We start from the raw sequence: 26,846 nt of genomic DNA, 5'->3' as shown, positions 1-26,846 counted from the left end.
TTGGGAGGCTGAGTCGGGAGGATCGCTTGAGCCCAGGGGGTCCAGGCTGCAGTGAGCTGTGTTTGAGTCACTGTACTGCAGTGAGTGACACAGTACGATCCTGTCTCAAAAAAAAAAAAAAAAAAAATGCCATTTGGACCTTTCTAGCGTAAGGGAAGAACCACTCATCTTGCAGCCTCATCTTCCCCATTGGTCCTGAGGCTGTTACTTCTGCACTCCCAGAATTCAACCTCGTTGAATGGTGGGCACACTCCCACCTTCCACACTCTGCCACCGGCAGGCAGAATGACAAGAGAAGAGGGATCCCAGTTGTGACAGGCATTCCATCCCTCTGCAGACCAGCCTGGGAGAGCATGACGTCCAGCACGGCTGGGAGGCAAGAGAGGACACGGGGGAAGGGTCGCGGCATGGCAGGGCAGCAGCTTCCCTCTGAAATCTCTCCACGCGGGTGGGTGCAGCCGGCCCTGGAAGACTGCCCGGAAATGGCACGGAACCTTTGAGGGTGTGGGCTACGGCCCTGGGCACCAGTGACGGGCACAGAGCAAAGGATGTCTGCTGCCATTGCCCACCCCGAACACCAGAGCCCGGGGGTGGCACCACAGCCGATGCACGAGTCCGCGAGTGCCACTCAGGCTTGCGGCTTGGGCAGCCGTATCCCAGAGCCCTGCACTCATTCTGTGTGACGTGAGCGGAAATCATCAAAACCCCGTGTCAGCATCGTGCTGGTGGCTCCACCCTGCTCACACCTATGAAGGAAGTACTCTTCTGGCCAGTGAGGGTTGTTTGCTCCTCAAGCCACTCACCTGAGACCTGAAGCAACCTCATAGTCACAGCCCTAGAGCTCCTGGGGCATCCAGTGGGCCCCGTGCACAGGGTAGAGGGTTGGAGAGTGCCCTGAAGGGAACAGCAGGGCACACAGAGGGCAGCTCAGGCATGGGCCCTCTGCACAAGAGCGTTGCTCTGGCTACACGGTTCTCCCTGGTGTTCCTGGAACACACCAGGCTGGCTTCCTTCTCAGGGCCTCTGTACTTGCTGCCCCATCCCTGGAACCTACCACCTTCTACAGGACCTGCTCCCTGGACACCGGGGATGCAGTGGTGAAGCCGGGTGCCTCCATTCCAGGCAAAGGCAGCCAATGTGAAGAATGGACTGGCCAGAGAGCACTGAGGGACGCTGGGGCCCAGTTTTATTTATATGTGTTTAAATTTTTAATTTTGAAATGACTTTAGATCTATGCTGTTTTGGAAAAATTGCAAGAAAAGTTGCAAAAATAGCATAGATTTCCTCTATGCCCTTCACCCAGCTTCCTCTGTATGCAACTGTAGAACAAGGACTAGAACCAGGAACTTTGAAGTTTGATACTAAACATTGTTACTTAGTGTCTTAGTTGTAGTCTAGTTTGCCGTTGCTGTAATGGAATACCTGAGACTGGGTAATTTATAAAGAAAAGAAGTTTATTTAGCTCATGGTTCTGCAGGCTGGGAAGTTCAAGAGCATAGCCCTGGCTTCTGGTGAGGGCTTTTGTGCTGTGTCATAACATGGTGGAGAAGGTCAAAGGGAAAGCCGATGTATGCAAAGAAGGAAACCCCAAGGAGTGTCCTGTTGTTTTATAACAACCCAGTCTCGGGAACTAATCAAGTCTCTTCAGAGCAGGAATTCCCTCACCACCTCGAGAACAGTATCAAGCCACTCATGAGGGATCTGCCTTCACGGTTCAAATACCTCCCACCAGGCCCCACCTTCCAACATTGCCACACTGGGGACCAAATTTCTTGTTCTTTTTTTTTGAGGCAGAGTCTTGCTCAGTCGCCCAGGCTGGAGTGCAGTGGCCGGATCTCAGCTCACTGCAAGCTCCGCCTCCCGGGTTCACGCCATTCTCCTGCCTCAGCCTCCCGAGTAGCTGGGACTACAGGCACTGCCACCACACCTGGCTAATTTTTTGTATTTTTGGTAGAGATGGGGTTTCACTGTGTTAGCCAGGATGGTCTCGATCTCCTGACCTCGTGAGATCTTGGCCTCGGCCTCCCAAAGTGCTGGGATTACAGGCGTGAACCACTGCGCCCGGCCACTGGGGATCAAACTTCAAGATGAGTTTTGGTGGGAACAAACCAATCACATTCTCACCGCAGCACTCCAGTCTGCACTGAATGTTGTCAGTCTTCCGACTCATGTCCGTTGTCTGGTTCAGGCTCCCACTCGGAATCCCACGTGGCATTTACTTGTTGTGTCTCTTGTTTCCTCCCATCTGAGGTTCCATGACCTGGATGTTTTCGAAGGGGACTGGTCAGCTGTTTTGTAGACGGAGCCTCCACATGGGTTTTTCTGGTGTGCCTTGAACTGGATTGAGCTTGCGTGTCTCTGGCAGGACTGTCACAGAAGCACGGCACCCTCCACAGGGCATCACGCTGGGATTATCACACTGGGGTGTCCAGCTGTCTCCTGCCGTCAGTGATGCCCTTCTTCATTCGGCTAAGGTGTTACTGACCGGATTCTCCCCAGTAAAGTTACCATTTTTCCCATTGCAACGAATAAATCTCCCGTGGGTAGCTGCTATGACATGATGTGACATTTTGTTTCTTGTTATCCTTCTCTAACTGTAGCTTCCATGGATGCTGTACCTGCAGCAGTCCTTACTGTGCTGTTGCCGACGGAGTTTACTACCATGATATTCTGTCTCATCATTTCTTTTACATTTTTAGTTGAATTCCCTTGTGAGAAAGAGCTGCCCTTCCCCTCCTGCTTATTATTCATTATTTGTTTCTGCCAGTACTGATTTGTGGATATTTATTTTATTCAATGGGTTCTAACTTGTTACTATCATTATTTATTGTTGTGTTCAAATTACCGCAGATTTGACCACTGAAAGCATGCTGTGCTTGGGTGTGATTTCACATGGGGCGGTGGGACAGGCCTTCTCTGAGCAGGGAGTGTGGGGGTGAGCAGAGCCCCGCAGGAGGGGCACAGTCCTGTGGCAGTGAGAACTGGCTTGGGGGGCTTCAGTCTGCTCTTGGGGAAGGCCTGGTATGCACAAGGTCAGCACCTGGTCTGAGCTGCCACCTGCTCACCTGTCTGGTTTCTTGTGGGGGCCCTGAGATCCCGGGCTTGGCACTGCCGGAGGGTGGGGCTATGCTGTGGTATGGATGCCATGCTGTGCTGTGCTGTGCAGGCAGGGGTACTGGACATAAGCCTGATGTGGCCTTTCATACCCGGGGGCGCCACCATCTCCCAGGGTGACACCTGGTGGCCTTGTCCCCTGTGAGGACCAGGATTTGTGGGGCACCTGATCCCACCAGTTCAGTGTCCCTGAATCTGTAGTGGCATCTCGGGAGGGTAGGTGCACCTGAGCCTGCCTGCATTCTGGATACGGCACCTTTGGTCATTGCTGGCCTTGCTGCTCAGGCTCTCCAGTGGGCCAACCACCCACAGAAGGGCCTAGGGCCCCAGGGGCTGCTGTCCTGGCTGTAGAATAAATAACCATCCTAGAGTCACCAGTGTGGGCTCACCAGTGCTGGGGCCCTGCCCCCCCCAACCCCGGCCGCCCCCAGATCCACCCTGGATGGGTGGGGACACGGGCTGGGCAGTGTCTGAAGGCCTGCAGAGCAGCCTGGCCACAGCCCAGACAACCTGGCCCTCACAGCCCTGGCTCTTCCCATAAATAAACCAGACAGGATCCTTCGTCAGATGGCATGGCCTGATTTTTGTTTTGGGAACTCTGGACAGAAGGGGAAGCAGACAGCCTCAGGCCCGGCAGGGCTGCCCGCCCGGGAGTGGCAGCTGGGCAGGCGGGCAGAGGACGGTCGGCGGTCAGCCTGCCCTGGATAGCACAGTGGGCCCCAGAGATCACAGCAGGAAAAGAAGCCCAATTTGAAGGAAGCCAGAGTCAGGCAGTGCCCAGGCTGTGTGTGTGCATGAGGCCTGAGGGGTCCTGAGAGGGGCCTGTGGCCCAGGGACCTGGGGAAATGACAGCCTGTGATGGAAAGTGAAAGGGGGGTGTTGTCTGCCTGGGAAAATTGCCTGATCTGGGCTCCCTTGCACAAGCGGACATGGAGGACACGTCCCCCTGAGTCGCACCATCGGCTCCCAACTGCAGCCCCCTCGGGGGGAACAGAGGCTTCGAGAGAGGAAAGGCTGATCCTTGTTGCACAGTGGAGTTGGGGGGACTGGTGTTGGGTGCGCTGTGTCCCAGCCTGTGCTCTCCCCACGGGAGTTTCTGTCTGTTCCTGCTTCTGAAGGGCACATCTGTTGGGCAGTGTGTCTTCCCCACACCGCTGGGAGCCAGCCCAGCAACCTTTTTCCCACCACGGCCGTGACTCCCGCTACACTGCCCCTGCCCCTGCCCCTGCCCCAGCCCTGACAGACGTGTGGTAAGGGAATTCTGGGTAGAGGGCGAGGCTGCAGGCTCCTTGCCCACCAAACCCACCTTCGCCTGCCAGCCAGGCAGCTGGGCCCTTGGTGGGCACTGGTTTCCCTCTGAGCACCCGGCCCCTCCTGGAGGAGCATGCCACGTGGGAAGGAGCAGACCCTGCCTCCCGGGTCCCCGAGACTGGGGACTTCCTCTCCGGGCTGAGCTGCCCTGGAAAGGGTATTGGATGCTGTTCAAAACATGCCACACATCTAGAATTGCATGCCCCGTCTTCCAACAGCTGCATCGACTCAGCCTGGGGATCGCCCAGAAAATTCTGGGGTGCAGTGGGCATGGGGAGTGCCCCCCCACAGGAGCCTTAGCCAGTCTCTCTGCAGGAATGTGAGACACCAGCCTCAGCTGGCCCCAGGCGTGGGCTCTGGAGCAGGGCTCCTGCTGGACCGTGAGAGAGTGACCTGCCATTGGCGGAGGGGTCCTGAGGCCTGCCCACCACCCGCCGGCTGGGCGTGAGTGCAGGCACAGGGAGACGAGCATGCTGCCCAGCCAGTGGGTGTCCCTGTGTGAGAATGCCCGGTTCAGAAGGAAGGGTGAGATGGGCATCCCATGTGGCCAGCCCTGGGTGGGCTCCACCTTTCCTGGAGTGGCAGCTTTTCCTCCGTGCCGGATTTCTGGCCCCTGGGGAGTGATTCTGGCAGTGACCTTCCGGCCTGTCCAGAGTGGCTCCCCAAGGAACAGCCCGCCCAGCTCTGGCCACCGGACCCTGCCAGCAGCCTGCTCCGACTCTGTGTGGCCTTGGCGCCTAGAGGCAATTATGGGCTGAGTGGCGCCCTCCCCACACCCCCAATTCCTTTGTTGAGGTCCTAAACTCCCGTAGATAAGGATGTTGGCTGTATTAGGAGGCAGGGTCTTTAAAGAGATAATTAACTGAAAATGAGGTCACTGATTCAACAGTGACTGTTGTCACAGAATGACTGGTGTCTTCCCAAGAAGAATCCATTAGGACAGAAGTACACATGGGGAGAAAGACGCTATCGACAAGCCGAGGAGCGAGGTCTCGAGAGAAACCTCCCCTGCCCACACCTTGATTTTAGAGATCTGGCCTCCAGGACTGTGAGAGAATGGGTTCTGCTGTCCAAGCCCCAGGCTGTGCTGCCCTGTGACGGCTGCCCGAGCAACTAGGGAAGGCACCGGCCCTGGCCTCCTGTGGGCGGGGATGCTGGCAGTCTCCCTGGGTGGCATCTCCTGGTGGAGGTGGGTGAGCCTGCTGTGAACGCTGAGGGACCGTCCCGGGTCCCCAGGCCCTTAGTTCCTGGAGTGTGGCCTTGCAGGCTTTGGTTGCTCTCCAGCTTGAGTCCCCTGGGGAATCTGGTATGGAAGCACATGTTGGCAACTCCCAGACACGGGCCCCTGCCACCCCAGCCCCCAGAGCAGACAGACCCACCGTGCCGGCTCTGTCTCTGGGGGTGCTGGTGCTCAGGGTGCTGGGCTCCCGGGGCTGGTCAGGGGAGGGGAGGGGCAGTGTGTACAGGCCTCCAAGGAGGCAGGGAGGCTGGCAGGGAACAGCTGCGCAAAGGTGTTAGGTTCCAGTTGGTGTGGGCGGCTGCAGGGCCAGGTGCAGCCCAGGGAAGGGCCTGTCGACAGGGTGTTTTTTTTTTTTCTGAGACAGTATCTCACTCTGTAGCCCAAGCTGGAGTGCAGCGGCGCCATCTCAGCTCACTGCAACTTCCACCTTCCGGGCTCAAGCGATTCCCGTGCCTCAGCCTCCCGAGAAGCTGGGATTACAGGCACAGGCCACCATGCCCCGCTAATTTTTTCTATTTTGGTAGAGATGGGGTTTCACCATGTTGTCCAGGGTGGTTTCAAACTCCTGACCTCAGGTGATCTGCCTGCCTCGGCCTCCCAACGTGCCGGGATTCCAGGCGTGAGCCACCACGCCCGGCCTGTGGACAGGATCTTGAAGGGGGAAGTTGGACCTCATTCCATGAGCTCTCCTCCACCACACGCCTCAAGGCCACAATCTGCTGTGGTCCAGCTGGTGAGACATGGAAGCTCAGAAAGAAAAATCTCCCTTTTTGATAGTTTGGCAAATGTTCCTGCAGCACGAGTCATTTTTCTTCTTTAGTCGAGAGCGCCCTGTTATTTATGTGAATGTTAATTTGTGACTGGGGACATTCCCCGACGTGGTCTTCATGCTGAACAAGACCTGGGAAATGTCAGCCAGAGCGTCTGGCAGGGACGAGTGTCAGTTCTCATGATAAATAGGCAGGCCTGTTGCAGTCCCAGGGTCTGGGTCTGACCCACTGACCTCTGTGTCCTGGCTGGCTCTGGCTGGCCAGCTCTGTTTCCTGGAGGCTACCCCGGCACTGGTGTGTGCAGGAGCCATGGAGATGGGGGAGCTGGCTGCAGAGGGCTGAGTGTGGGACATTCTGGACAGGCCAGGTCCCGAGGGAGCCTCTCAAGCATGGCTTGATTTAGCAGAAGGCCGCCTGGCTGGCCCTGCGCTGGCCCCATGAGGCTTTCTTGTCGGCATCTTGTTTATTCCGTTTTTCCCCTTATCTTTCTCTCTTTGCCCTCCCCCTTCCCCTCTCTACTATCTTCACATGAATTGGCTGTTTTGCTATATGCCCTTTGTAAAAATGTGAAACAAAACAAAACAAAATACAGAAAATACTAATAAAAAGTGAAACTCACCCCCGATCGTAACACGGCTGACCCTTTGTTACGCGTTTCCTCACGACTGTCATGCCACGACCATGATGATGGCAGTGGTGCTGCCGGTCGGCTGATTTATCAGCTGCTGTGCCCAGCGCTCTCCACGCAGTATCTCGCTCAGCCCTCACATCAGCCGTGGAAGCTCTGTTGTTATCCCCAATCAACCCAGCAGACACTGGCCACAGGGAGGCCACTCAGCGAGCCAGAGGTGAAGTAAGCATTGGAATTGAGGCAGAGTGACTCAGAGGCCACATGCTTCACTGTTAGGCCGTGCTGACGTTGGGCACAGAGGTAGACTTGATTTTACATAAGGAGACCACACTGGAGCTGGGCTTGCCTTCTTCAGTCACCAATATGTCAGGGGTGTGTCCGTTCCTTACGTGGTCAAAAATCTGTGAAACTCTTTTAGCCTAGCAAAAATCTGTAAATTTGTAAAATTATTTTGCAGGGCATAGAGTGTTTTTGAAATAATCTGACTGGTTGGGGGTGGTGGTTCACCCCTGTAATCCCAGCACTTTGGGAGGCTGAGGTGGGAGGATCACCTGAGGTGGGTGGATCACCTGAGGTCAGGAGTTGGAGACCAGCCTGGCCAACATGGTGAAACCACTCTCTACTAAAAATGCAAAAATTAGCTGGGCATGGTGGGGTGCACCTGTAATCCCAGCTAGTTGGGAGGCTGAGGCAGGAGTATCGCTTGAATCCGGGAGGCAGAGGTCGCAGTGAGCTGAGCTTATGCCACTGCACTCCAGCGTGGGCGACAGAGCAAGACGCTGTCTCCAAAATAATGATAATAATAATAATGTGATCCTTTTTGTTTGTTTGTTTGTTTGTTGGGGCAGAGTCCCACTCTGTGGCCCAGACTGGAGTGCAGTGATGTAATCTTGGCTCACTGCAACCTCTGCCTCCTGCGTTCAAGCAATTCTCCTGCCTCAGTCTCCCGAGCAGCTGGGACCACAGGCGCACACCACCACACCCAGCTAATTTTTGTGTTTTTAGTAGAGACAGGATTTCACTATATTGGCCAGGCTGGTCTCGAACTCCTGGCCTTGTGATCTGCCCGCCTCAGCCTCCCAAAGTGCTGGGATTACAGGCATGAGCCACCGCGCCTGGCTGGGTTTTGGTTTTTTAAGACAGGCTATCTCTCTGTCTCCCAGGCTGGAGTGTCCAAAATAATATTAATAATAATAATCTGACCATTTATTTATTTATTTATTTTGTTTATTTGCTTGACTTTTGGTTTTGGTTTTTTTGAGACAGGGTCTCTCTCTGTCTCCCAAGTTGGAACTGAGTGACATGATCTCGGCTCACTGCAACTCTGCCTCCTGGGTTCAAGTGATTCTCCTGCCTCAGCCCCCTGAGTAGCTGGGATTACAGGTGTGGACCACCACGCCTGGCTCATTTTGTATTTTTAGTAGAGACGGGGTTTCGCCATGTTGGCCAGGCTGGTCTCAAACTCCTGACTGCCTCAGCCTCCCAGAGTGCTGGGATCACATCATGCCCAGCCTACATTTATTGTTATAACATATATTTGTTCTTACTTCTGTCATCTAATTTATGTTTTCTGTCTTTCTGGATTTTTTTTTTTTTTTTTTTTTTGCTGTTTTTCTAGTCTGCCATATTTTCTATATGGTCTATGTTCAGTAATTTGGAAAGTATACATTAGTTTTACTAGTTGTGACTTTTCTGATTTTGAGTAGAATTCTTCAACTTGTATCTATTGACTTTAGAAACTTATCAATAACTGTTGATCCTAACTGAAGATTAGGAAACAAATACAATTAAACTGCAATTCCTTTTTTCTTCCTCTACTCTTTGTCTGAGTTTTTGGGGCTTGTTTGGCAATTTTTTGCCCGCCCCCATTTATTAAAGTTAAATTATGAATAGTTTATATATTACATAGCTTTTTTCCCCCAGAATATATGCTAAATGTCTTCTTGTAATCCTGATTATCCCTGTAGCGTAGGTGCAGAGGGCAATTCCACTAGTTCGACCTGGGAGTTCCCCACCTGCCAGGTGACTCAGTTTTAAAATCAAGTCCAGGCTGCATGAAATGGCAGGTGGCGGGTGCTGGGGAGGGAGACAGAGGAAGACACTGGGGGTACGCTCAGGGGCAGAGGACTGCCAGGACCCCATGGAAGGCCTTGTGTGCCGGGAGACGGCCTTGACTTTTGTTTTGTAGAAGTGGGTTTCTGGTTTTTGGTTTGGTGCTTTCTCCTGGAGCTCTCCTTGGTCCTAGTAGAGTTTTAGAAGGACAAACGGCACCTGCCGATGTGAGCAGGGTTTCTTTTTGGGGTGATGAATAAACAGGATAAACAGTAATTCATAGGTTACCTGGTCCAGCTCCTCAGTTTGCAGAAGAGGGAACTGGGGGCCTGCAAGGGGACAGGACTGACCATGACCGCATTGGAAACCAGGTCCCCTGGCTCAGCGTCCAGTGCTCTCCCTGCCTACCTTGCCCCCCGCCCTGCCCTTCAAAGTGGAGTCTAGCTTTCCTTAGAGCCTCGCTGGGCATGTGACTGTCGGGGCTCCTTGGTCCTGTCGGAGATTGGCTCTGGCCAGCTTAGGCCAAAAAAGAGACTTTTCTGGAGTAAAGGTCTGTAGGGCCTGAAACCGGGTCCAGGGAAGGGTAGAGCGGCCGGGCAAAGTCATTAGGTTCTGTGGAGCTCAGAGGCACCTCTGTTGTGGTCACTGCTCCACAGAACCCTGGAAGGCCCAGCTCCAGCCACAGCTTCAAGACAGAGCCCTGGACAAGGGGTCGCTCTCCAAGGGGAAGGAGGGGAGTGGCTGGCATCTGGCGAGGACTCCATGAAACACAGAGGAGGAGCCAGTGGCGATGCGGGTGAGGACGGCTGTTTCCTAACGCCATGGACAGCTCCTGCCCGCCGGCGTTCCTTTTGGAAAAGTGGGAAAGTCAGTATGTGAAATCCTCTGGGACGCTGAACTGTGAAGGAGGCCATGGTGGTGAGGACGGAGGGGCTCAGATCCCACTCAGTGATATTTCCCGCTCCTGGGACTGTTCAGTGGCGAGGGGTCCAGCCCCCTTCCCTGAAAGCTCCCCAGGTTGTTAGAGACCTCCCTGAGGAGCTGGGAGGGGCAAGAGAGTGCCCGAGCAGGCTCTGAGGAGGCGCCCTGGGAGCTGCAGGCACTGTGCAGCTCTCCGTGTGAGACTGTCGTTCCACCAGGCGGCTCCCACCAGGCGGCAGGGGAGGCTGCCTGGCCACTGCCCCATTGCCCAGCAGAATCTCCCGGGTCCATTACCAAGAGGAAGAAGGGGAGAAAGAATCTTGGAGTTAGAATACTTTCCGGAACGGGAATCTTAGCAGATGCCAGCATTTAGGGGACTTTTTTGGCGAGTGTGCATGCTGTGTGTGTATTTCAGAGGGAGGTGAGTTTGAGGGCAACAGGGACTTGCTTCCTTGTCCCTTGGCAAAGTCTGGGTGCCTCTGTGCATGGACCTTTGTGCTTCTTATGCTTTGTGCCTTCCACGCCTGATTGTTGCCATTGCAACCTTGGCACACACCTGACAGTCTTTGTGCTAGAGGTTGACAAGGTTGAGTGACAGACCAGGTCCCAGTCATGCACAGATGGGAGCAGCTGCGGCTTCCATGGGAGGGGCAGTGAGGCCCAGCCAGCCTGGGTGTTCTGTAGAGGGGAGCAGGATGCATGCCTGTGTTTCCCGTGAACCCCTAACTTCCAGGGTGTCTGTGGTTGAATACTTAAAAATTCAGAGTAACAGAACTGTTAAGCCTTTGGATCTTTATACACTTTTAACATCTCGTTGCCATTTCTAGTAACTACCATCAATCCAACTGCAAAGGAGCAGGTTCTATAGGAGGAGGAGGCAGGGCAGGCGTTGTGTAACTCACCAGGATCTGAATGTCGGCGGCTTTACTGGATGACCCAGGTCTGCCAGGCTCTGGGCCCCTGCAGTGGCACCTGAGGGTCAGGGATAGAGCCCTCCCCATGGTCCTCTCTCCATCCCCCAGGGGAGAACCTGGCTGGGTTTGCCAGACATCCACAGACTTCAAGAGCAGAGCAGGACTCACACTGAGAGCCAGGTCTGGGTGTCGACCTTTCTGCAAGACCCCAGGCTGGACAGCTGTGGGGTTGGACAGACAGGCCGGCTCCCAACTGAGTGCTAGTGTGCTTCTGGAGTTTCTTGAATATTTATTGAGTGGGGAGAGGAAACGGATTCTAATTAATAAAAATTGCATGTAAAAACAGATACATGACACTGGCAGCAGGAAAATCAAAGTCCTGGAAAAAATGCAGCAAAACCTAGCTCACATTTTGTGCTTTGCTCTCCTGTCAATTTTCTTGTGTTTTTTTGACAGATCATGCCTGGGATGCATATTAAAGTGTTTGAAAATCAGGGGATAAAATGATCTCCACCTCTTTTGTGAGATGCCCGCTGCCCCGCGCAATTTTCTGGCCGGTGGTCTTGGCTGGTGGTCTTGGGGTGGTCAGCCTTGGTCTCGGGGCAGGTGCCGCCATATTCATCAGTCCAGCATGCGTGTGCACATCACACAGTGGTCCACAGAGACGGGCGGGGCTGTGAGGAGCGTGTTGAGTGTCTGCGTTTGAGAATGCCACCGCTCGGAGGCTTCTGGCTGTGTGAGGAAGCCTGAGCCCAGGCCCTGCTTCACAGCGACCCCAGTGTGCTTCTGTGCCCTCCGGGGAGTCTCCTGCAAGGATGCCCTTCCAGGAGGCAAGGCCCAGGGCAGCATCAGATGGAGCTAGTGCCATTGGCTCAGCCCAGAGATTGTCCTCAGGGAGGCAGCCAGGGAGGGGAGTCTGACCCTGCTGGTCAGGGAGACCCCGAACTCTCCTGGGTTGTTCCGGCCAGAGGGTACTGCCCATCCCCAGGCTGAGCCTGGCCTCATCGTTACACTAGGTCCCTCCAGAATAACCCCACGGCCTCAGGTCTGTGGCATGGAGGCTCCCGGCCTGGGCTGCAAGGTCCCCCAGAAGATGGGGCTGCCATAAGGGGTCCTCATGTCCCAGTGTCCTGCCCTAACTGGCTCCATCGGCCCAGTCTGGCCCAGGGGCCTGTCTGGGAGATGCCCTTTCCGCACAGGTGTGGGCTCTGATTCCTAGAACGTGTGTGTCCGCAGCCTGTCTGCCCACCTAGGCCTCAGTTTCCTCATTTGGAAAGCAAGCTGGCTGGATGAAGTCACTTGGGTGGAGGCGTGGCATGGTTCTCAGCGTCTGCCAGGCTGCATGTGCTCCTGTGTGAGTGTGCACGGGAAAGGGCGACCGGCCTCATGTACAGGCGAGTCACTGGACGCTTGGGGAGCTTGACACCTTGCCTGAGGTCACCTGGCCAGATAGAAAGGGTGCCAGGAACTCAGAACTTCACACTCCAGAACAGCTTGTCCGCTGCCACCCCCCAGGGTTAATTCCTGCACTTCATCGAATGAGTTTCGGTAATAAGATGGATTTGAGGCACCAGCCTCCCCTACACCGCACACCGGGACCGTCAGTGCCGGACCCTCCCAACTCCTGCACCGGTAAACACACTGCGCCCGTGCCAGTGGACAGGGACGGCTGTGGTCTCCCCGCCTGCCTGCTCGGTGCCTCCCTTGGGGGGCATGGCCTCTGGCTTTGGGGTCATCGGTTCGCTCATCCCACAGGCATCTGCTGAGTCTCTGCCAGGCCTAGTTGGGCCCTGAGACCCAGGGATGAGTCAGAAGCGTGGGGCCTGCAGGGTTCCCACCCCCCCTCCACTCTCCTCCCACAGCCCTGATGACCTCCTTCCCCGACCTCGGTCTTGCCCTGGTAACTCTGGTTCCCGCCTTCTCCTCAGCCTCTTCCCCAGAAGCCCAGGATGCCCGAGCCCAGAGTGTCCTGCGCTCCTTGCCCTTCTTCTCATGCCCCTCGGAGAACGGCACCCGCTTTGCCGGCCACCCACCGGGACCCTGAATTAGTTTTCTGCGGCTGCTGTAAGAAAGTACTCAAAACAGCAGGAATTCGTCCTCTCGGCTCTGAGGCCGGAAGTCCGAAGTCAGTATAACCTGACCCAGATCCAGGCGTCGGCAGGGCCGCACTCCCTCTGGAGCCTCCGGGGGAGGACACTTTCTGGCCTCTGCCAGCTCCCGGGGGCTGCCAGCGTTCCTTGGCTTGAGGTCGCATTGCTCCAATCGCCAAGGCTGGCATCTGGCATCCTCCCTGTCTGCCCATGGCCTCGTCCTCTGCGCGTCTGCCTAATCCCCCTCCACTCCCCCCGTAAGGAAGTGGACAAACGACTGCATTCAGGGTCCAGCCAGCCCCAGAGCCCACCTGATCACACCCGCAGAGTCTCTTTCCACCATGTCCTGCTACCCTCACAGCTGCCAGGGACGGGGGCCTGGGTAACTTTGGGGGCCGTCTTTTTCAGCCAGCCACAGACCGGGAAGCCCACCTGGGTGCTGCCTCCTCCCTCCCATCTCAACCGGATCTACCCTACCACGTCCTGTCCATTCCACTCCTCACCTCCCTCATATCTGCCACTTGTCCCTGTCTCTCATGCTCCCGTCTGGACCATTATCCCTCTCCCAGGTGCCTGCAATGCCTTCTCCCCAGGACCCCAGACCCATTTTTGTTCTTCAGCCCATTCTCCCTGCGGCAGCCACCATGCTCTGAACAGGAATCAGATCAAGGCTCCCCCAGAAGCCCCGGGCTGCCTACAACCCTCCCTCACCAGCCCCCTGAGTGACAGGCCACCGGGCACTGTGCCTTCGATGCTCCTGTCCACCCACCTGGTCAGCGGTTCCTACCAGCTGTGCTCCGTCCATCTCCCCAGCCGTGGCATGCGCGGTGTCCTCTGTCTGGAGCACGGATTCTCCCTCCAGCTCTTTGCCTGGCCGGTGCAAAGGGATTGGGTCGGTTTGGGTAGATGTCATCTCCTGCTGGAGGCATCCTTCATTCCGGAGCCAGGCCTGATGCTGGGCTCTGTGTTCCTCCAGGCCCTGCACTTCCACCAGCCCCTGCCTGGCACATCAGCTTCCCAAGGGCATCTCCAGCCTCCCTCCCTACTTGAGGCTAGGGGCAGCCGCCCAGCAGGCCCTTGGGGACACTGACTGCATCTCGGTCTGCAGGGGCTCCCAGCCAGCAACAGGATGGTGCTCACCGAGCACCTCAGGTCAGGCAGAAGGAGGGCAGCCCGTACGCCACTGTGCCCCCTGCCCCAGCCAGGATGATGATGTGGCAGAGGCCATCACCAGATTACTTCGGGGGTGCATGGTTTTTGCACATCCAGATGGCAGGTGCCAGGGGCTACCCACCGGAGGGCACACTCCTGACTGGACAGGGGACCCTGGCCAGTGCCGGCTAAGCTTTGGAGCATCGATGGGTGCTGGAAATGCCAGCTTTTCTGATTTTCAAGAGAGTCTGGAAATCTGGTCATTTGTATGAACTCTCCTGTTTCTTAAGTTTGAGCAACGAATTCAAGCTTTTAAAATCCATTGCATGGGTCATAAGTGAGTGTTCTGAAGGAAACAGTCTGAAGGCTGGACACAGTGTGAGTTTCCAGTGTGAGACTTTGGTTTATGAATAATGGACTAAAAGATAAAAGTGTGGGAACTGGAGTGGTCATGGGATGGGTGGACCTGGTGGTGCCAGCAGGCTGGATGTCAGGGGAGGGCTGGGGAGGGCTGGGGAGGGCAGGGGAGGGCAGGCTGGATGGCAGGGGAGGGCAGGGGAGGTGAGGGGGGCTGAGTCAGGCCTCAAAGGGAGAACACAGGTTTACCAGATGGCCGAGTTAGGGGTGGGGTGGTGGGGAATGGGGATTCCTGAGTTGACAGCATGGTGGGTTCAGGGGCTGGGTGGCTCGGCAGGGTGCACACAGCCCAGTGAGGAGCATGGGGTGTGCAAGCCAGGGTCTGGGAGGGTGGGGCAGGTCAGGAGCCTGAATGCCAGCACACAGAGCAGCCTGAGTCCCAACGGAAATGAGGGCCCAGCGAGGAGTTTGTAGTAAGGGAGGGCGCTGGCTGGCCCAGGGGTTCGGGGCATCAGTTCAGCTGCCTGTAGAGTCTGGGCTGGTGGCTGACACAGATAGCAGGAGAGAGTGGGGGGCAGTGGGGACTGGAGCCAGCTGCAGGGGCGTGTGTTCCGTCCAAGACCCGCTGTGGTCAGGGCCTGCGTTTTCCAGGGAAAGCTGGGATTCCGTGTTCAAGACATGAAATCTCATCATTCTGAGTGTTAGCTTCAGAGCTTTAAAAACGTTGTTTGGCCCGAATGGAACATGTCTGTGGGCAGATTCAACCCCCGGCCGACTGTTCTGACCTTTGTCTTGGACTCTGGGCTCCTGGGAGCGGGGGCAGCTCTTGGCCCCTATTTGATGCACTTTGGTGGGTGCCCTCTGGGGACACGCACAGGCCCACGGCTGCCCTCGAATGTCTCCAGGCATCTCTGGACAGTTATGACTTTATAAACACAGTAACTTTTCTGAAAGCAGAGAGGGTTGGCGTACAGGGGTGGAGACGACCCAGACAGAGGCCCCGTTCCTAGACAGGGCGGAGGGCGGGGGGGCCTCGGGGGCCACATGCTCACGCCCTCCGGCCAGCCCAGGCTTCAAGCTGAGCACCAGCTGGGGTGCTGGGCAGGGTCCTCAGGTGGGAGGTACTCCCTGAGGGAGGGGGTCTCCTCGCTGTTCCCCTTCCTTGGTCTTTAGTGTGCTGGAAATCTGATCATGTTGTCTTTGTCCTGCAGGCTGGTCTGATCCGGATGGAGGAGGAGGAGTTCTTCATCGAACCCTTGGAGAAGGGGCTGGCGGCACAGGAGGCTGAGCAAGGCCGCGTGCACGTGGTGTATCGCCGGCCCCCCAAGTCCCCTCCTCTAGTGGGGCCACAGGCCCTGGACACAGGTGAGGCTACTGCAGGTGGGCAGGCTGTGTGGAGAGCCCCCTGAGGCCCGAGTCCCCAGGGGAGCATCCCAGAGACTCAGGCAGCTCTCCGAAGACCAGCTTCGCCGCTGAGGCTGAGCCCCAGTCTCGGTGGCTCAGGAATGGGCCAGCTGCCTGGCTGACGGCAGGGCGTAGCAGGGCTGCTGGGGCTGGGGCCTCTCCTCTGGGTGCACGTGGGTGACAAGCAGCCCGGGCACCTCTGCCTTCAGGTCTGGGGCCTCCATGTGGATGATGAAGGCTGTCCAAGGGCCCGTCTTCTGTTGCCTAAGGGCAAGCAAGTGTCGTGGAGTGGGGTGGGGCCCAGACCAGGCCTGAGTCCAGTGCCCGCATCTCTGAGTCTGTGCCTGTGAAGATGCCTGCAGTGCCCCAGACAGCGCCTCCCCTGCCTCTGTGCTGCCACGGTCCCCGGGAGGGTGCCTGTGGTAGGTCCCAGCCCTCGCCTGGCTGCTCAGGAAGAAAGGCCCTTTCTGGATCCCTGGAGGCATGTGCCCTACAAAGACTCTGGAGATGCTCCCAGCAGCCTCAGCAGTCTCTGCACAGACTCACGGGCTTCTGTCTTTTTCAACTCAAAACCCATGTGTGCCCTGGGCCCAGAAAGCTGAAAGGAGCTGCCGGGTGGCCATGGTGACAGTCCCTGACTGTCGCCTCAGACCTGGCCTCACTGTGCCAGCCCCCACCTCCCAGCATCTCCCAATCTCTGGTCCTGGATTGTGGTGAAGCCAGGGTCAGGGTCTGATGTGGTTCTACAGGCCCATAGTTCTCAGGGTCCCCTGTGTGGTCAGGGACGCCTGGCCTGTGCTTGGCTCTTGCTGGGAGAGTGGGAAGCTGTGAGCTCAGCCCTCGGCCTCTGGTCAAGACCCCCTGGGTGAGGACAGCCTGGGGCCCAGGGTCAGGCACACCTGCCTGTTCACAGTGAATGCTCCAGGGGCCTGGGCTGGGCAGCCCCTGTGCTGTGATTTACGAAGGTACTCCTGTCACTCCATAGCATCCCTGCCTCATTTGCTGTAGGTGTCTCTGACTTCCTAGCTTGACAGATAAATTGAGTACAGCCTGGCAGGGCACAATTCTAATTTCATGAAACGGCATCAGATACCTTTGCAAAGGCATGGTCGTCAGGAGGCCCACTGTGCTCTGGAGACAGTCAGTGTAACCGGTGGCCCCTGTTCCTTGGGGCCAAGTCAGCGTCTGCTGTGCTGCAGACAGCCGGGCCACCAGGCACTGCCCGCCCAGCCTTCTCCAGCTGTGGTCTCAGCCTTGACTGCTTATCCTCCCCCTTGGACTATTTTGCAGGGAAGGAAGGAGGAGTAATCCAGGAGGGCAAGCATGAAATGGGGCTGGGCCCCAGTTTTGCTCCTGGCTAGCTGGCTGCCTTTGGGTAAGCCCAGTGGCGTTAGCAACCCCTGTGTCCCCGAGAGCTCCGGGGCTGCTCACTTGGTGCTTTGGGCTTGGTGCTTCTGGCTGGCCTCTCTTGGAAGACTCAGGGGGGTTCTGGGGGCCTCTGCTCAGGCGAGGTGAGCTGGCCGTGTGCCCTTGGCCATGTCTCTGATCCCAAATTCCATATGGTGCTTGTCTTCCTGAACATGGCAGCCCTTCCCCCACAGCCTGGCCGGCCTTGCCTTATTTTCTGGGCTTCTGCTGGTGTTTGGCATCTTCTACTGAATCCTCCCTCCACCGCCACCCCCAATCCACATATCTTTAATGAGAACTTGAAATTCAGAACACAGGAAAGGAATTTCAAACTCCGAATAAGCCCAGAAACCATTGGCCTTAGAAGACGCTGGGGGAGGCTGGCTGCCAGGTCAGGGGTGAGGCTGGGATGGAAGGTGGGGGTTTGGTAATGGGCTGTGGGGGAGGACGTGAGCCTGTCCAGCCTGAGCTCTAGGCCTCGGGCCCAGGTTGCAAGCCCAGGGTCTCCAGCTGAAAGCCCAAGCTATGGGTGTGGGCGTGGGCCTGGGGCTATAGGTCTGGGTCGCAGGCCTTGGGGCTGGGGCCAAGTCCCCTTTGCTTGATGTTCCTGTCTGGTGTCCACAGGACCCTGTGTGAGGGGATCGGGCCTTCAGGGAGCTAGCCCCCACTTCATGCACCTAATTGTTAACTGTTCCCACGCAGCCCTGGGCTGAGGTCAACACACTGGCTGGAAGGGCGGAGCTGGGTGGAGGGCCCAAGGTGACCTCAGGCGTCCAGCTTTCCATCTGCCTGGGCCTTTGAGTGGCAACGGGGAGATGCATAGAAGCTGTGTGTTGTGGTGTAGTGAGGGGCACAGCCTGCCTGGCACATAGCTCCAGAACCTGGGTGCAGGGGTGTGTGTGTGTGTGTGTGTGTGTATAGGGGACCCTTTCTTCTAGTGAATTCTGAGGGAACTCTGATAGATCTGTGTGGCCCTGGTGGAAGCTGGCAGGAGGTGCTGGCTGGCAGTTTCTTCCTGCCTCCCCAAAAGCAACGTCTGGAAGTGGGTGTGAAGCACCCTGCTATTTATGTTCTGCTGGGGAAGGTGACACACCTGCCCTGGGTGTCCCAATGGGGGGTGGGCATCTGTCTGGGTGGCGGGATCTCCCTGCGAGGTCGGGGTGCCTCCTTTTCAGGGTTGCTGAGACGGGTGTCCTGTTTTCCCCGAGAAGCCCACGGGCTGACCAGGGTGATCTCGGGGGCTCATGGAGCCTCAGGAAATCATTTTCACTAATAGTCTGTGTCATCCAAGATCAGTTGCTGGGTTGCAGATCGCCTGGGGAAACGGATGGAAAATGACGGTTTTAACGCGTTTCACAGACTCAGGCCGGGGATGAGTGTGTGCACTGGGCAGCTTAGGTAATACCCAGGAGAGAGTGTTAGGAAGGGCAAGGGGTGAGGGAGCGGGGAGGGTCCTTTTCTCTCCTCCCTGGCCATGCTGGCCTTGGCAGAAGGGTCCTGCTCAGTGCTGCTGGCCTGGGAACCTGACCAGGACCAGAGGCAGAGCTCTGAGGCTGTGTGACCTTCTGGGGAGAGGTGGTTGAGGTGCCCACCCTGCTCCCCGCCGCCAGGCATTCTGACAGGCATCTCGAATCCCTGTTCTCTGCCGTTCCCAAGGCCAGCTCTGTGCCCAGGGACACTGTACTGGGGTTCAGGGACAGAGCGCCCTGTGGTATTGTCCTCTCTGGTGTGTGTGTGGCTCATCCTGTGTGGGACTGTTGAGGAGGGAGCCCCAGGGAGCTTGAAACAATAGAAACGTTAATATGGTTTGTCTCTGTGCCTCCACCTGAATCTCATCTTATAGCTCCCATAATTCCCCTGTGTTGTGGGAGGGACCCAGTGAGAGATGATTGACTCATGGGGGCGGGTCTTTCCCATGCCATTCTCGTGATAGTGAATGGGTCTCACAAGATCTGATGGTTTGAAAAACGGGAGTTTCCCTGCACAAGCTCTCTCTCTCTCTCGCCTGCTGCCATGTGAGACGTGCCTTTCACCTTCTGCTGTGATTGGGAGGGCCTCCCAGCCGCGTGGAACTGAATATCCAATAAACCTCCTTCTTTTGTAAGTTGCCCAGTCTCGGGTGTGTCTTTATTAGCATCGTGAAAACGGACGAATACCCACATATTCTCTCACAGCTCTGTGGGCCAGGAGTCTGAAATGAATCTCACTGAGCCAAGATCAAGGGTGGACAGGGCTGTGCTCCCTCCAGAGGCCCCAGGGGAGAACGTGTTTCTGGCCCGTCCCAGCTCCTGGGGGCTGCCAGCCTCCCGTGGCTTGTGGCTGCATCGTGCCAATCTCTATCCTTGGGTCATATCACCCCCTCTTCTTCTGATAGTGTCCCTGTGCCTCCCTCTTGCAAGGATGCCTTGATTGCATTTAGGACTCACCCCAGTAATCCAGGACAGTCTTCTCATCTCAAGAGCCTTCCTGTAAGCACATCTGCAAAGCCCTTTCTTCCCATAGAAGGTACCCATCTCAGGTTGCAGGGATCCAGACCCAGCATCTTTGGGGGCACCATGCAGCCAGCTACAGGATGTGAATGGCCCTTGCGTACAAGGCTGGCCACGCAGTGCACAGCACACCTGGGAGGCGCCCGTCTGGGTCATGTGGAGGAACAGCACTGTAGATTTCACTTACTCCTTCCCAGGGCATATAGCCCAGAGGCACAGCCCAGGCAGGCCCTGGTCCTGCTGCCTCCCTCACTGGACCCTCCACCTGGTGGTGTGGGAGCTCTTCCCTGCGTGCCTGAGTGCCAATCTCAGCCTGGCAGTCCTCCCCCATCCCCCACATTAAGGGACCTGGAGAGGCTGACTCCAAGACCACGTGCACAGAGAAGCCAATGCTGCTGTTGACACTGAGGGCCTCTCTTAGCTTCCCAGAGACTGACCTTGGGATTCCGCGAAGGTTGCCACACAGTGAGAGACCCCGAGTCATGTGTTGGGCATGTGGTCTCTGTTTCAGACAGTGCCATTTGCAGAATGTCAAGATAAGAGTTGCAAACTCAGAGGCCTGCAGGGCTTGGCAGGCAATGCCAACAAGGACAGCAGTGGAGGAAAAACAGATAATTGCACCCCCCCTTGGCCTGGCTTTCATTTCTCTCCTTTTGATAGAAACATGGATGACCAAGAATACATCTCCACTAAAGAGAAACAGCAGCAGGAATGCAGCGCCTGTGGTGTCCAGCCCTGGCCTTGCCATGGGCACAGGGCGTCTGGGAGACCCCGCAAGGAGTGACAGACCCTCCTCAACTCCCTTGACCTCAATCTGGTAGAAGTGTGGGTCTGGTGCAGCTGAACATCCTATCAAGAGAATCCAGACATCAGAATTTTTATGTGAACCTTCCTGATGTTAAAATGTGTCTTGAAATTTCTGGAATGAGAGGATGAACTGAGAGGGCTCCAGGAATCCAGCCGAGGCACTGAGCTCAGTGAGTCGGCAAGAGCTGGCTTGGCAGGGCCCAGGCTGACCCCGGTACAAGACACAGCCCCTATCATCAAGCAAGAGGACCAGGCCTCAGAGGTCTGGGGAGTCACTCAGGAAGTGCCAGGTTGGAGACACAGGTCCGGGCACAAGGACGCTGGCCAGGTCCAGGGCTCAGCCAGCAAATCCAACCAAAGCCCTGTTTCCACAGAAGCCTCCACATCAGCTCTCTGCCTCCAGCCCTGGGCCCTGCACACCCAATGAGAGAGCTCTCATGCCTGGGGTCCCGTCCCGTGCTCACTATATGGATCGAACAAAACACGGTCCCCCATTGGCTCTCTGTGATGCAGAGGCAGAAGCTTCCTCTGCCCTCCTCTGTGGGCTGCTCTCCTGGGGCTCCCCCGTTTCTGGCCTTGGGACAGAGGAGGGGCAGGTGCTTCCCGTCCTGGGGAACTGCTACCAGGCTGCCGTGCATACACCCCGCTGGGCTGAAGGAAGAGAAGTCAGACAGCAATGTGCCAGTGACCTTGGCTGCCTCCACTCCAGACGCCGCTGGTGCCAAGCCTCTGGCTGCTGCTGTCAGGCTGCAGCGTCCTCCCTGACGGGCAGAGGAGGCACACCACCACGGGAACCTCTCAGCCTCGCTGCACCAAGGAAAGCCCGCCAGGAGATAGAGGACAAGCGCCGGCACAGGGCAGCTCCTCCATGTGGCTGAGCGTGGCTACCACCTGCAGCCCACAGCCAGCCCTTCCCCACCAGGCCAGGAAGAGCCCCCTCCTGATCCACAGTCTCCACCCTGTGACTTTGCCTTGAGTTGGGTAGGAGTTTTCCAGGCTGCAGGGGATCCTGGGGGAAGAGTGGGCAGGGGAGGGGACCTTAGGTTTGACAGCTCCCCCTGGGTGTGCAGGGCCCAGGACTGGAGGCAGGGAGCTGATGGGGCAGCCTCTGTGGAAGCTGCAGCCTTGAATGACCCAAGGTGGTGATGGCGCCCTCCAGTCTCAAAAGAGTTGAGTGTTTCAGCAAGGTTGTGCTGGTTGCAGTGTGAGGGAGGCTGGAGTCAGGGAGGCTGTGGGGGAGGCTGGAGCAATGGCATAGGAGAGAGAGAGGAGCTCTGTTCTGTCAGGCCACAGGACCGGGGAGCAGGCGAGACTCATCTACTCAGTGGCGAGCAAATAGCCAGCTCCACTGACACAGCAGATGTGAGGCTAGGCCTGGTGGGGGTTGGGAGGCCCAGGATGGGGCAGGACGGCTATTGCTTTGTTGGGGGGTGCAAATTTGCTGAATGCCAGGTCAGAGAGCCCTTCTGCCCTGTAGCTGTTGACGTCCATCTCAGCTTCCTATGACTGCTGTATCAACTTACCACGCCTTAGTGGCTTAAAACAGTATACATGTATTCTCTCACAGTTCTGGAGCTCAGAAATCGGAAATAGGCTTTTAGGGGCTAAAATCAAGGTGTTGGCAGAGCTGGTTCCTTCTGGAGGTTCCAGGGCAGGATCCATTCCTGGCCTCTCCCAGTTCCTGGGGGCTGCCGGCGTTCCTTGGCTTGTGGCCACATCGCTGCAGTCTCTGCCTCCCTGGTCACATGGCTTCTCCTCTTCTATAGGCAGCTCTCCCTCTTAGAAGGACACTTGTGACAACATTTAGGGCCCGCTGGGACCATCCAGGTTACTCTCCCCATCTCAAGACCCCTAATTTAAACACATTTGCAAAGTCTCTTCTGCCATATAAGGTAACGCTCACGAGTTTTAGGGATTAGGACGTGGACGTCTGGGGGGGTCATGATTCAGCTGACATGTCTGAGTGTCGAACCTCGGATCCTAAGGGAGAATGGAGAGAGGCCTTTGGCTGGATTTGAAGGGTGAGCCCTGGACCTGGCCAGCGTCTTGTACCCGGACCTGTCTCTGTGTCTCCAGCCAGTCACTTCCCGAGCAACTCCCCGGACCCCTGAGGCCTGGGCCTCTCACGTGGTGATAGGGGCTCGCTCTCATACCCTGGTCGGCCTGGGCCCTGCCAAGCCACTGTTGCCGACTCACTGAGTTCAGCACCCTAGAGCCCTGTCAGCTCTTCCTCTCTTTCCACCCTGGAGCTGTGCCTGCAGCCCGGGCCCCGGGAAACCCAGGGAGAAGCACTGATTGTGAAACCCGAGGCGGCTCCGGGAGGCGTGCTTCAGGGCTGAGCGCACCCTTGGCAGACGCCGTGGCGCTCCTGTCCTCGTGCAGACCGGGCCCTTGGGATGACTGTCGGAGATGCCAGTGTGGTGATGTGGCCCACGCGGAAAGGGTGGGCGGGGGCCGGCGCTGGGAAAGCCGAGGCTGCACATTCTCCGAGGTTGGAGTTGCCTGGGGTCAGCCGGGGAGAGCAGGAGGGGCCAGCTCCCAGGCCTGGCTGGCTTTCCGGCTGGCGTCTGCTGCTCGGAGGACTGCCCTGTGGGTCTTCCCACCCCCGGGCTGTGAAGGCAGAAGCGAGGCTTGCACCCCGGAGAGGGCTTGGCCCCCCTTATCCCGCAGGGGAGACGTGCCAAGGTGCGCTCCCCCTCCACGGCGTCTGGGCCTGGCACTCTGCCTGACAGCCCCCACGTGCGCAGCTCCTCCCCTGCGCCTCCGACATAAATTTAGTCCCTGAGTCTCAGGCCTGCCCTTCCCCCGCCACCTCTCGCCTCCCGACATGGTTTCTGGTTCACGGGTGGAGCCGACCAGGTGAATGTGGCCGGCAAGGGCCTGGATCTTTGGCGGAGCACCGTGGGCAGGTGACAAGCGTGACCCGGAGGATGGTGGCCTTGGCCCTGGCTTGGCTGCAGCCCCAGCTCGAGTGCGGGGACAACTCTGGAAGACCGGCCAGTGGTTCTGAGGAGCTGCATTAGGGCTGCTCCCACAGACGCTTCAGCGCGAGGTGGGTGAGTGGGGTGGACAGCAGGCAGTTTGGTGCAGGGGTCAGTGTGCTCAGCTCCACCTGGCATGCTGCTGTGCTGGCTCACTGAGGGGCCCAGGGCAGCTCACTCAGCCCCTCTGGATCTCCGTACCTGGGTGCCGTGGCACAGGGGTTGTGGAATTACACAGGGCACAGAGCGCCTGCCCGGTGCTCACTGTGACACTTGCTGAGGCTCTCCGGCCCCCTTTCCCTAGTCTGCCTTGTCGTCTTCCACAGACACAGGGAGCTGATACTTTCTTTCCTTCCCTTGGACCTGTGTTGGGAATGACCTCCAGAGAGCTTTTCTGGTGATGCGCAGGGTAACCACGCCTGGCATGCAGACAGTGCACGGCTCAGGGGTGAAGCCGTCATCTGCTCACGGGGGCATCTGGTGTTTGATTAGCAGCTGTGGGCTGGGCACGCCCCCTCCTCGGGTCCCCGGCACGGCAGAGGCAGGCTCCTGGGAGAGAGACGATGTCCCCAGGGCATCTTTCCACGTCTGTGACATCTGTGCCTTGGGTGTAGGAGCCTGCTGGCTGGGGTGAGGTTGGGGCAAGGAGCAGTGGGGCCTGCTTGGGACCCAGGTGAGGCTCCTTTCATGCGCTGGGTGCCCCATGGATGACTGTGGAAGAGACATGGGCACCCTGCATAATGGGGACAAAGGGACTGCATCCCATGGTGGGTCCCCAGACGGAGGCCTCTTGGGGACAGAGAGGGGGTGGGGTGACAGGTGAGAGGTGTTGGGTACCAGCATCAGGGCTGCAGAGGCGGCTGGAGGGACATCTGAAGGGGACAGAAAGCACTTCCCCAGCCTGGCTCAGAAACTGCATTTGGGTCCGAGGTCCAAACTCTGCCAATTTGTGCCAGACGGAGGCCTCTGACCACAGGCCCCGTCTCCTCTCAGAATTCTCTGCAGGTTGGCAGACACTTCAGCCAGCTCCAAGCCTGAAATCTTTTCTATAAAAATTTCCAATTTTCTTTGACCTGTTTCTCTTTGAAATTAATCCTAGGCAGCGCTGTGCTCTGGGCCCTGAAGGAGCTCTGAGCGGGGAAAAGGTCGCACAGTCAGATGGACATGCCGGCGTCTGGCTTCTCTCTCTCCTGCTCTCTGGCTTCCTTTTTCTCTCCTTCTGTCTCACCCTCTTTCGTGTGCCTGTGCACACACGTCTGGGGTATGGGCTGAGTTCTTCCACTGGGATGTCTCTCCCAGAGCTCTTGACGTGGCCCCTTTGGCCGGGGCTTGCCCTGAGGTGTGGGCTGCACCACGAGCAAAGCTGGTAGAGAACCCAGCCAGGAGGGCACTGGCGCCTCCCACGCCTCCCATCCCAACCTGTCAGGATGGTGGTGCACACCCAGAGAGAGCTCACAGGACAGGGCAGGAGGTGACCGGGGTGCTGCGCCCGCATGCAGAGGTGGCTGGTGCCGGTCTGGTTGGGAAAAGGCTGGGCACCTGAGTGCCGTGTGGGTTCAGTAGTGCTCATTATTACTATAATGCTGCTCCCCAAATCACAGGAGGAATAACAGCATTAGCAGCTCTACTGCTTAGGGGGAGACTGAGACTCGGAGAGGGCACCTTGCCTGCTACCACTAGTGTGTTCTCCTTCATTCACTCGTCACGTTCTTGCTATGTGTCCACCGTGTGTCTGGGGCAGGACCGGGTGCCGGGGCTGTAGCAGTGGAGGAACCTGACTGAGTCCCTGATCTCTGGGCTCACAGCCCAGCAGGGGAGACCCGGTGAGCAGATGCTTGCAGACAGTGGAGAATCCTGTGAACAAAGTAAAATGGGGTGAAAGGGCAGTGTGAGAAGGCAGGCAATGGAGGGAGGTGCCCCAGGTTGGTGGTGATGGGAAAGCCCAGCCCTGGGAAGGGTGTTCCAGGCAGAGGGAACAGCACATGCAGGGGCCCTGAGGCTGGACTTACCGCAGCGTGACCAAGGGGCAGAAAGCAGAGCGAGCACCTGGATCCGAGTGGGAGGCGTGTGGGGCCGGGATGGGCAGTACTCATGGCTTTGAAGGGACTGTCGCAGTGAGGGGTGCAAATTCATTCTGGGTGTGGTGGAGGCCTTTGGAGGGTTTTGGGGGGAGAGGGTGGAAGCAGGGAGGCATCCCAGTGACAGATGGCGGTGCCCATGCTGGTGGGGTGGAGCCAGTGAGTTCAGGAGGAGTTTGAGGTGGAGCTTCCAGGACGTGGTGTGAAGGAAGGAATCAAGGACGTGTCCTGCCCCTGAAAGGTGACGTGGCTGGGAGGCTGGCTGGGCAGTTGCTGGTGGGGGTGGCAGGTCAGGTGGCCTGGGCCAAGTGCAGGAGCCAGAACTGGCACCCATCACTCTGACTGCACAGCTGCCCGCGTCTACCGCTCTGCATGCCCTGGCCCAGAGGGAGGTGTTTTCCCAGGAAAGAAGGTGCCAAGGCCAAGACCCATGTGCTCCCAGACTCGGGGGCGGGAGCAGGAGCCCCCGATGCAGCCCACAGGCAGCCAGGCCCGGGGATGAACTGCCACCTCCTCTTGCTCCAGGAGGTAGAGGTTCTGCTCTGTGGGGCAGACTGTCAGGGACAGTGTGAGGTTTGGGGTCCCATGGGCACGCGTGCATCCTTGTTTCTCTAGCAGGACAGGTCCTGCTTCCCCTTGCCTGCCACTGTGGGGAGGGACCCCAGACTGGCCAGGATGAATGGACGCAGGAACTGTGGCCTGCACGTACTTAGGAGTGTGCAGGGCAGGGTGTGTGGCTGTCTTTAGGGCCTTTGCAGGCAGAGCCTTCCTGTCCACCCCAGGAGGCCGCAGGCAGCGCTACCAGCTGTTCCGCATACAAAAGCTGTCCGAGACAGCTGGAATGCTCCTGCCCCTGGTACAAACGCTTGAAACTCAGGGTTGGGGACATCCTGGGAGCTGACTTCAGGTTCTGTTCCTGCAAATAGGTATCTGTTGCTGACCCGGCAGATGGCGGCCTGAGCCAGCCCAGATGCGCTCAAGCCCTGGCCCCGAGCAGCCATCAGGGAGCACTTACTGAGTGACTAAATGAATTAGGAAATCCCAGCGCTTAACAGACTCACCACTCGGGGCAGAGCCAGACTGGCTCCCACAGCAGCTCCCAGTTTCTCCAAATCCTCACCAGCACGG

At 57.5% G+C, this 26,846-nt stretch overlaps 1 protein-coding gene across 4 annotated transcripts in view; it reads left to right on the top strand.

Annotated features, from left to right (window-relative positions):
* Positions 1 to 26,846, top strand: part of ADAMTS2 (ADAM metallopeptidase with thrombospondin type 1 motif 2) — a 232,972-nt gene that overhangs the window by 49,611 nt on the left and 156,515 nt on the right. For all 4 annotated transcript variants that reach the window (XR_004183937.1, XM_031666680.1, XM_031666679.1 and 1 more), the window contains exon 3: positions 15,764 to 15,917. Coding sequence is in view for 3 of the 4 variants with exons in the window: in XM_031666680.1 (XP_031522540.1) it covers positions 15,764 to 15,917 (154 nt within the window). In the remaining variant the exon portion in view is untranslated. The remainder of the gene's footprint in view (positions 1 to 15,763; positions 15,918 to 26,846) is intronic.

The sequence above is a fragment of the Papio anubis genome, chromosome 5 (assembly GCF_008728515.1).
Source record: "Papio anubis isolate 15944 chromosome 5, Panubis1.0, whole genome shotgun sequence".
Lineage (NCBI taxonomy): Eukaryota > Metazoa > Chordata > Mammalia > Primates > Cercopithecidae > Papio > Papio anubis.
The sequence above is the reverse complement of the archived record's forward strand: the minus strand, read 5'-3'. Positions and strand labels throughout refer to the sequence as shown.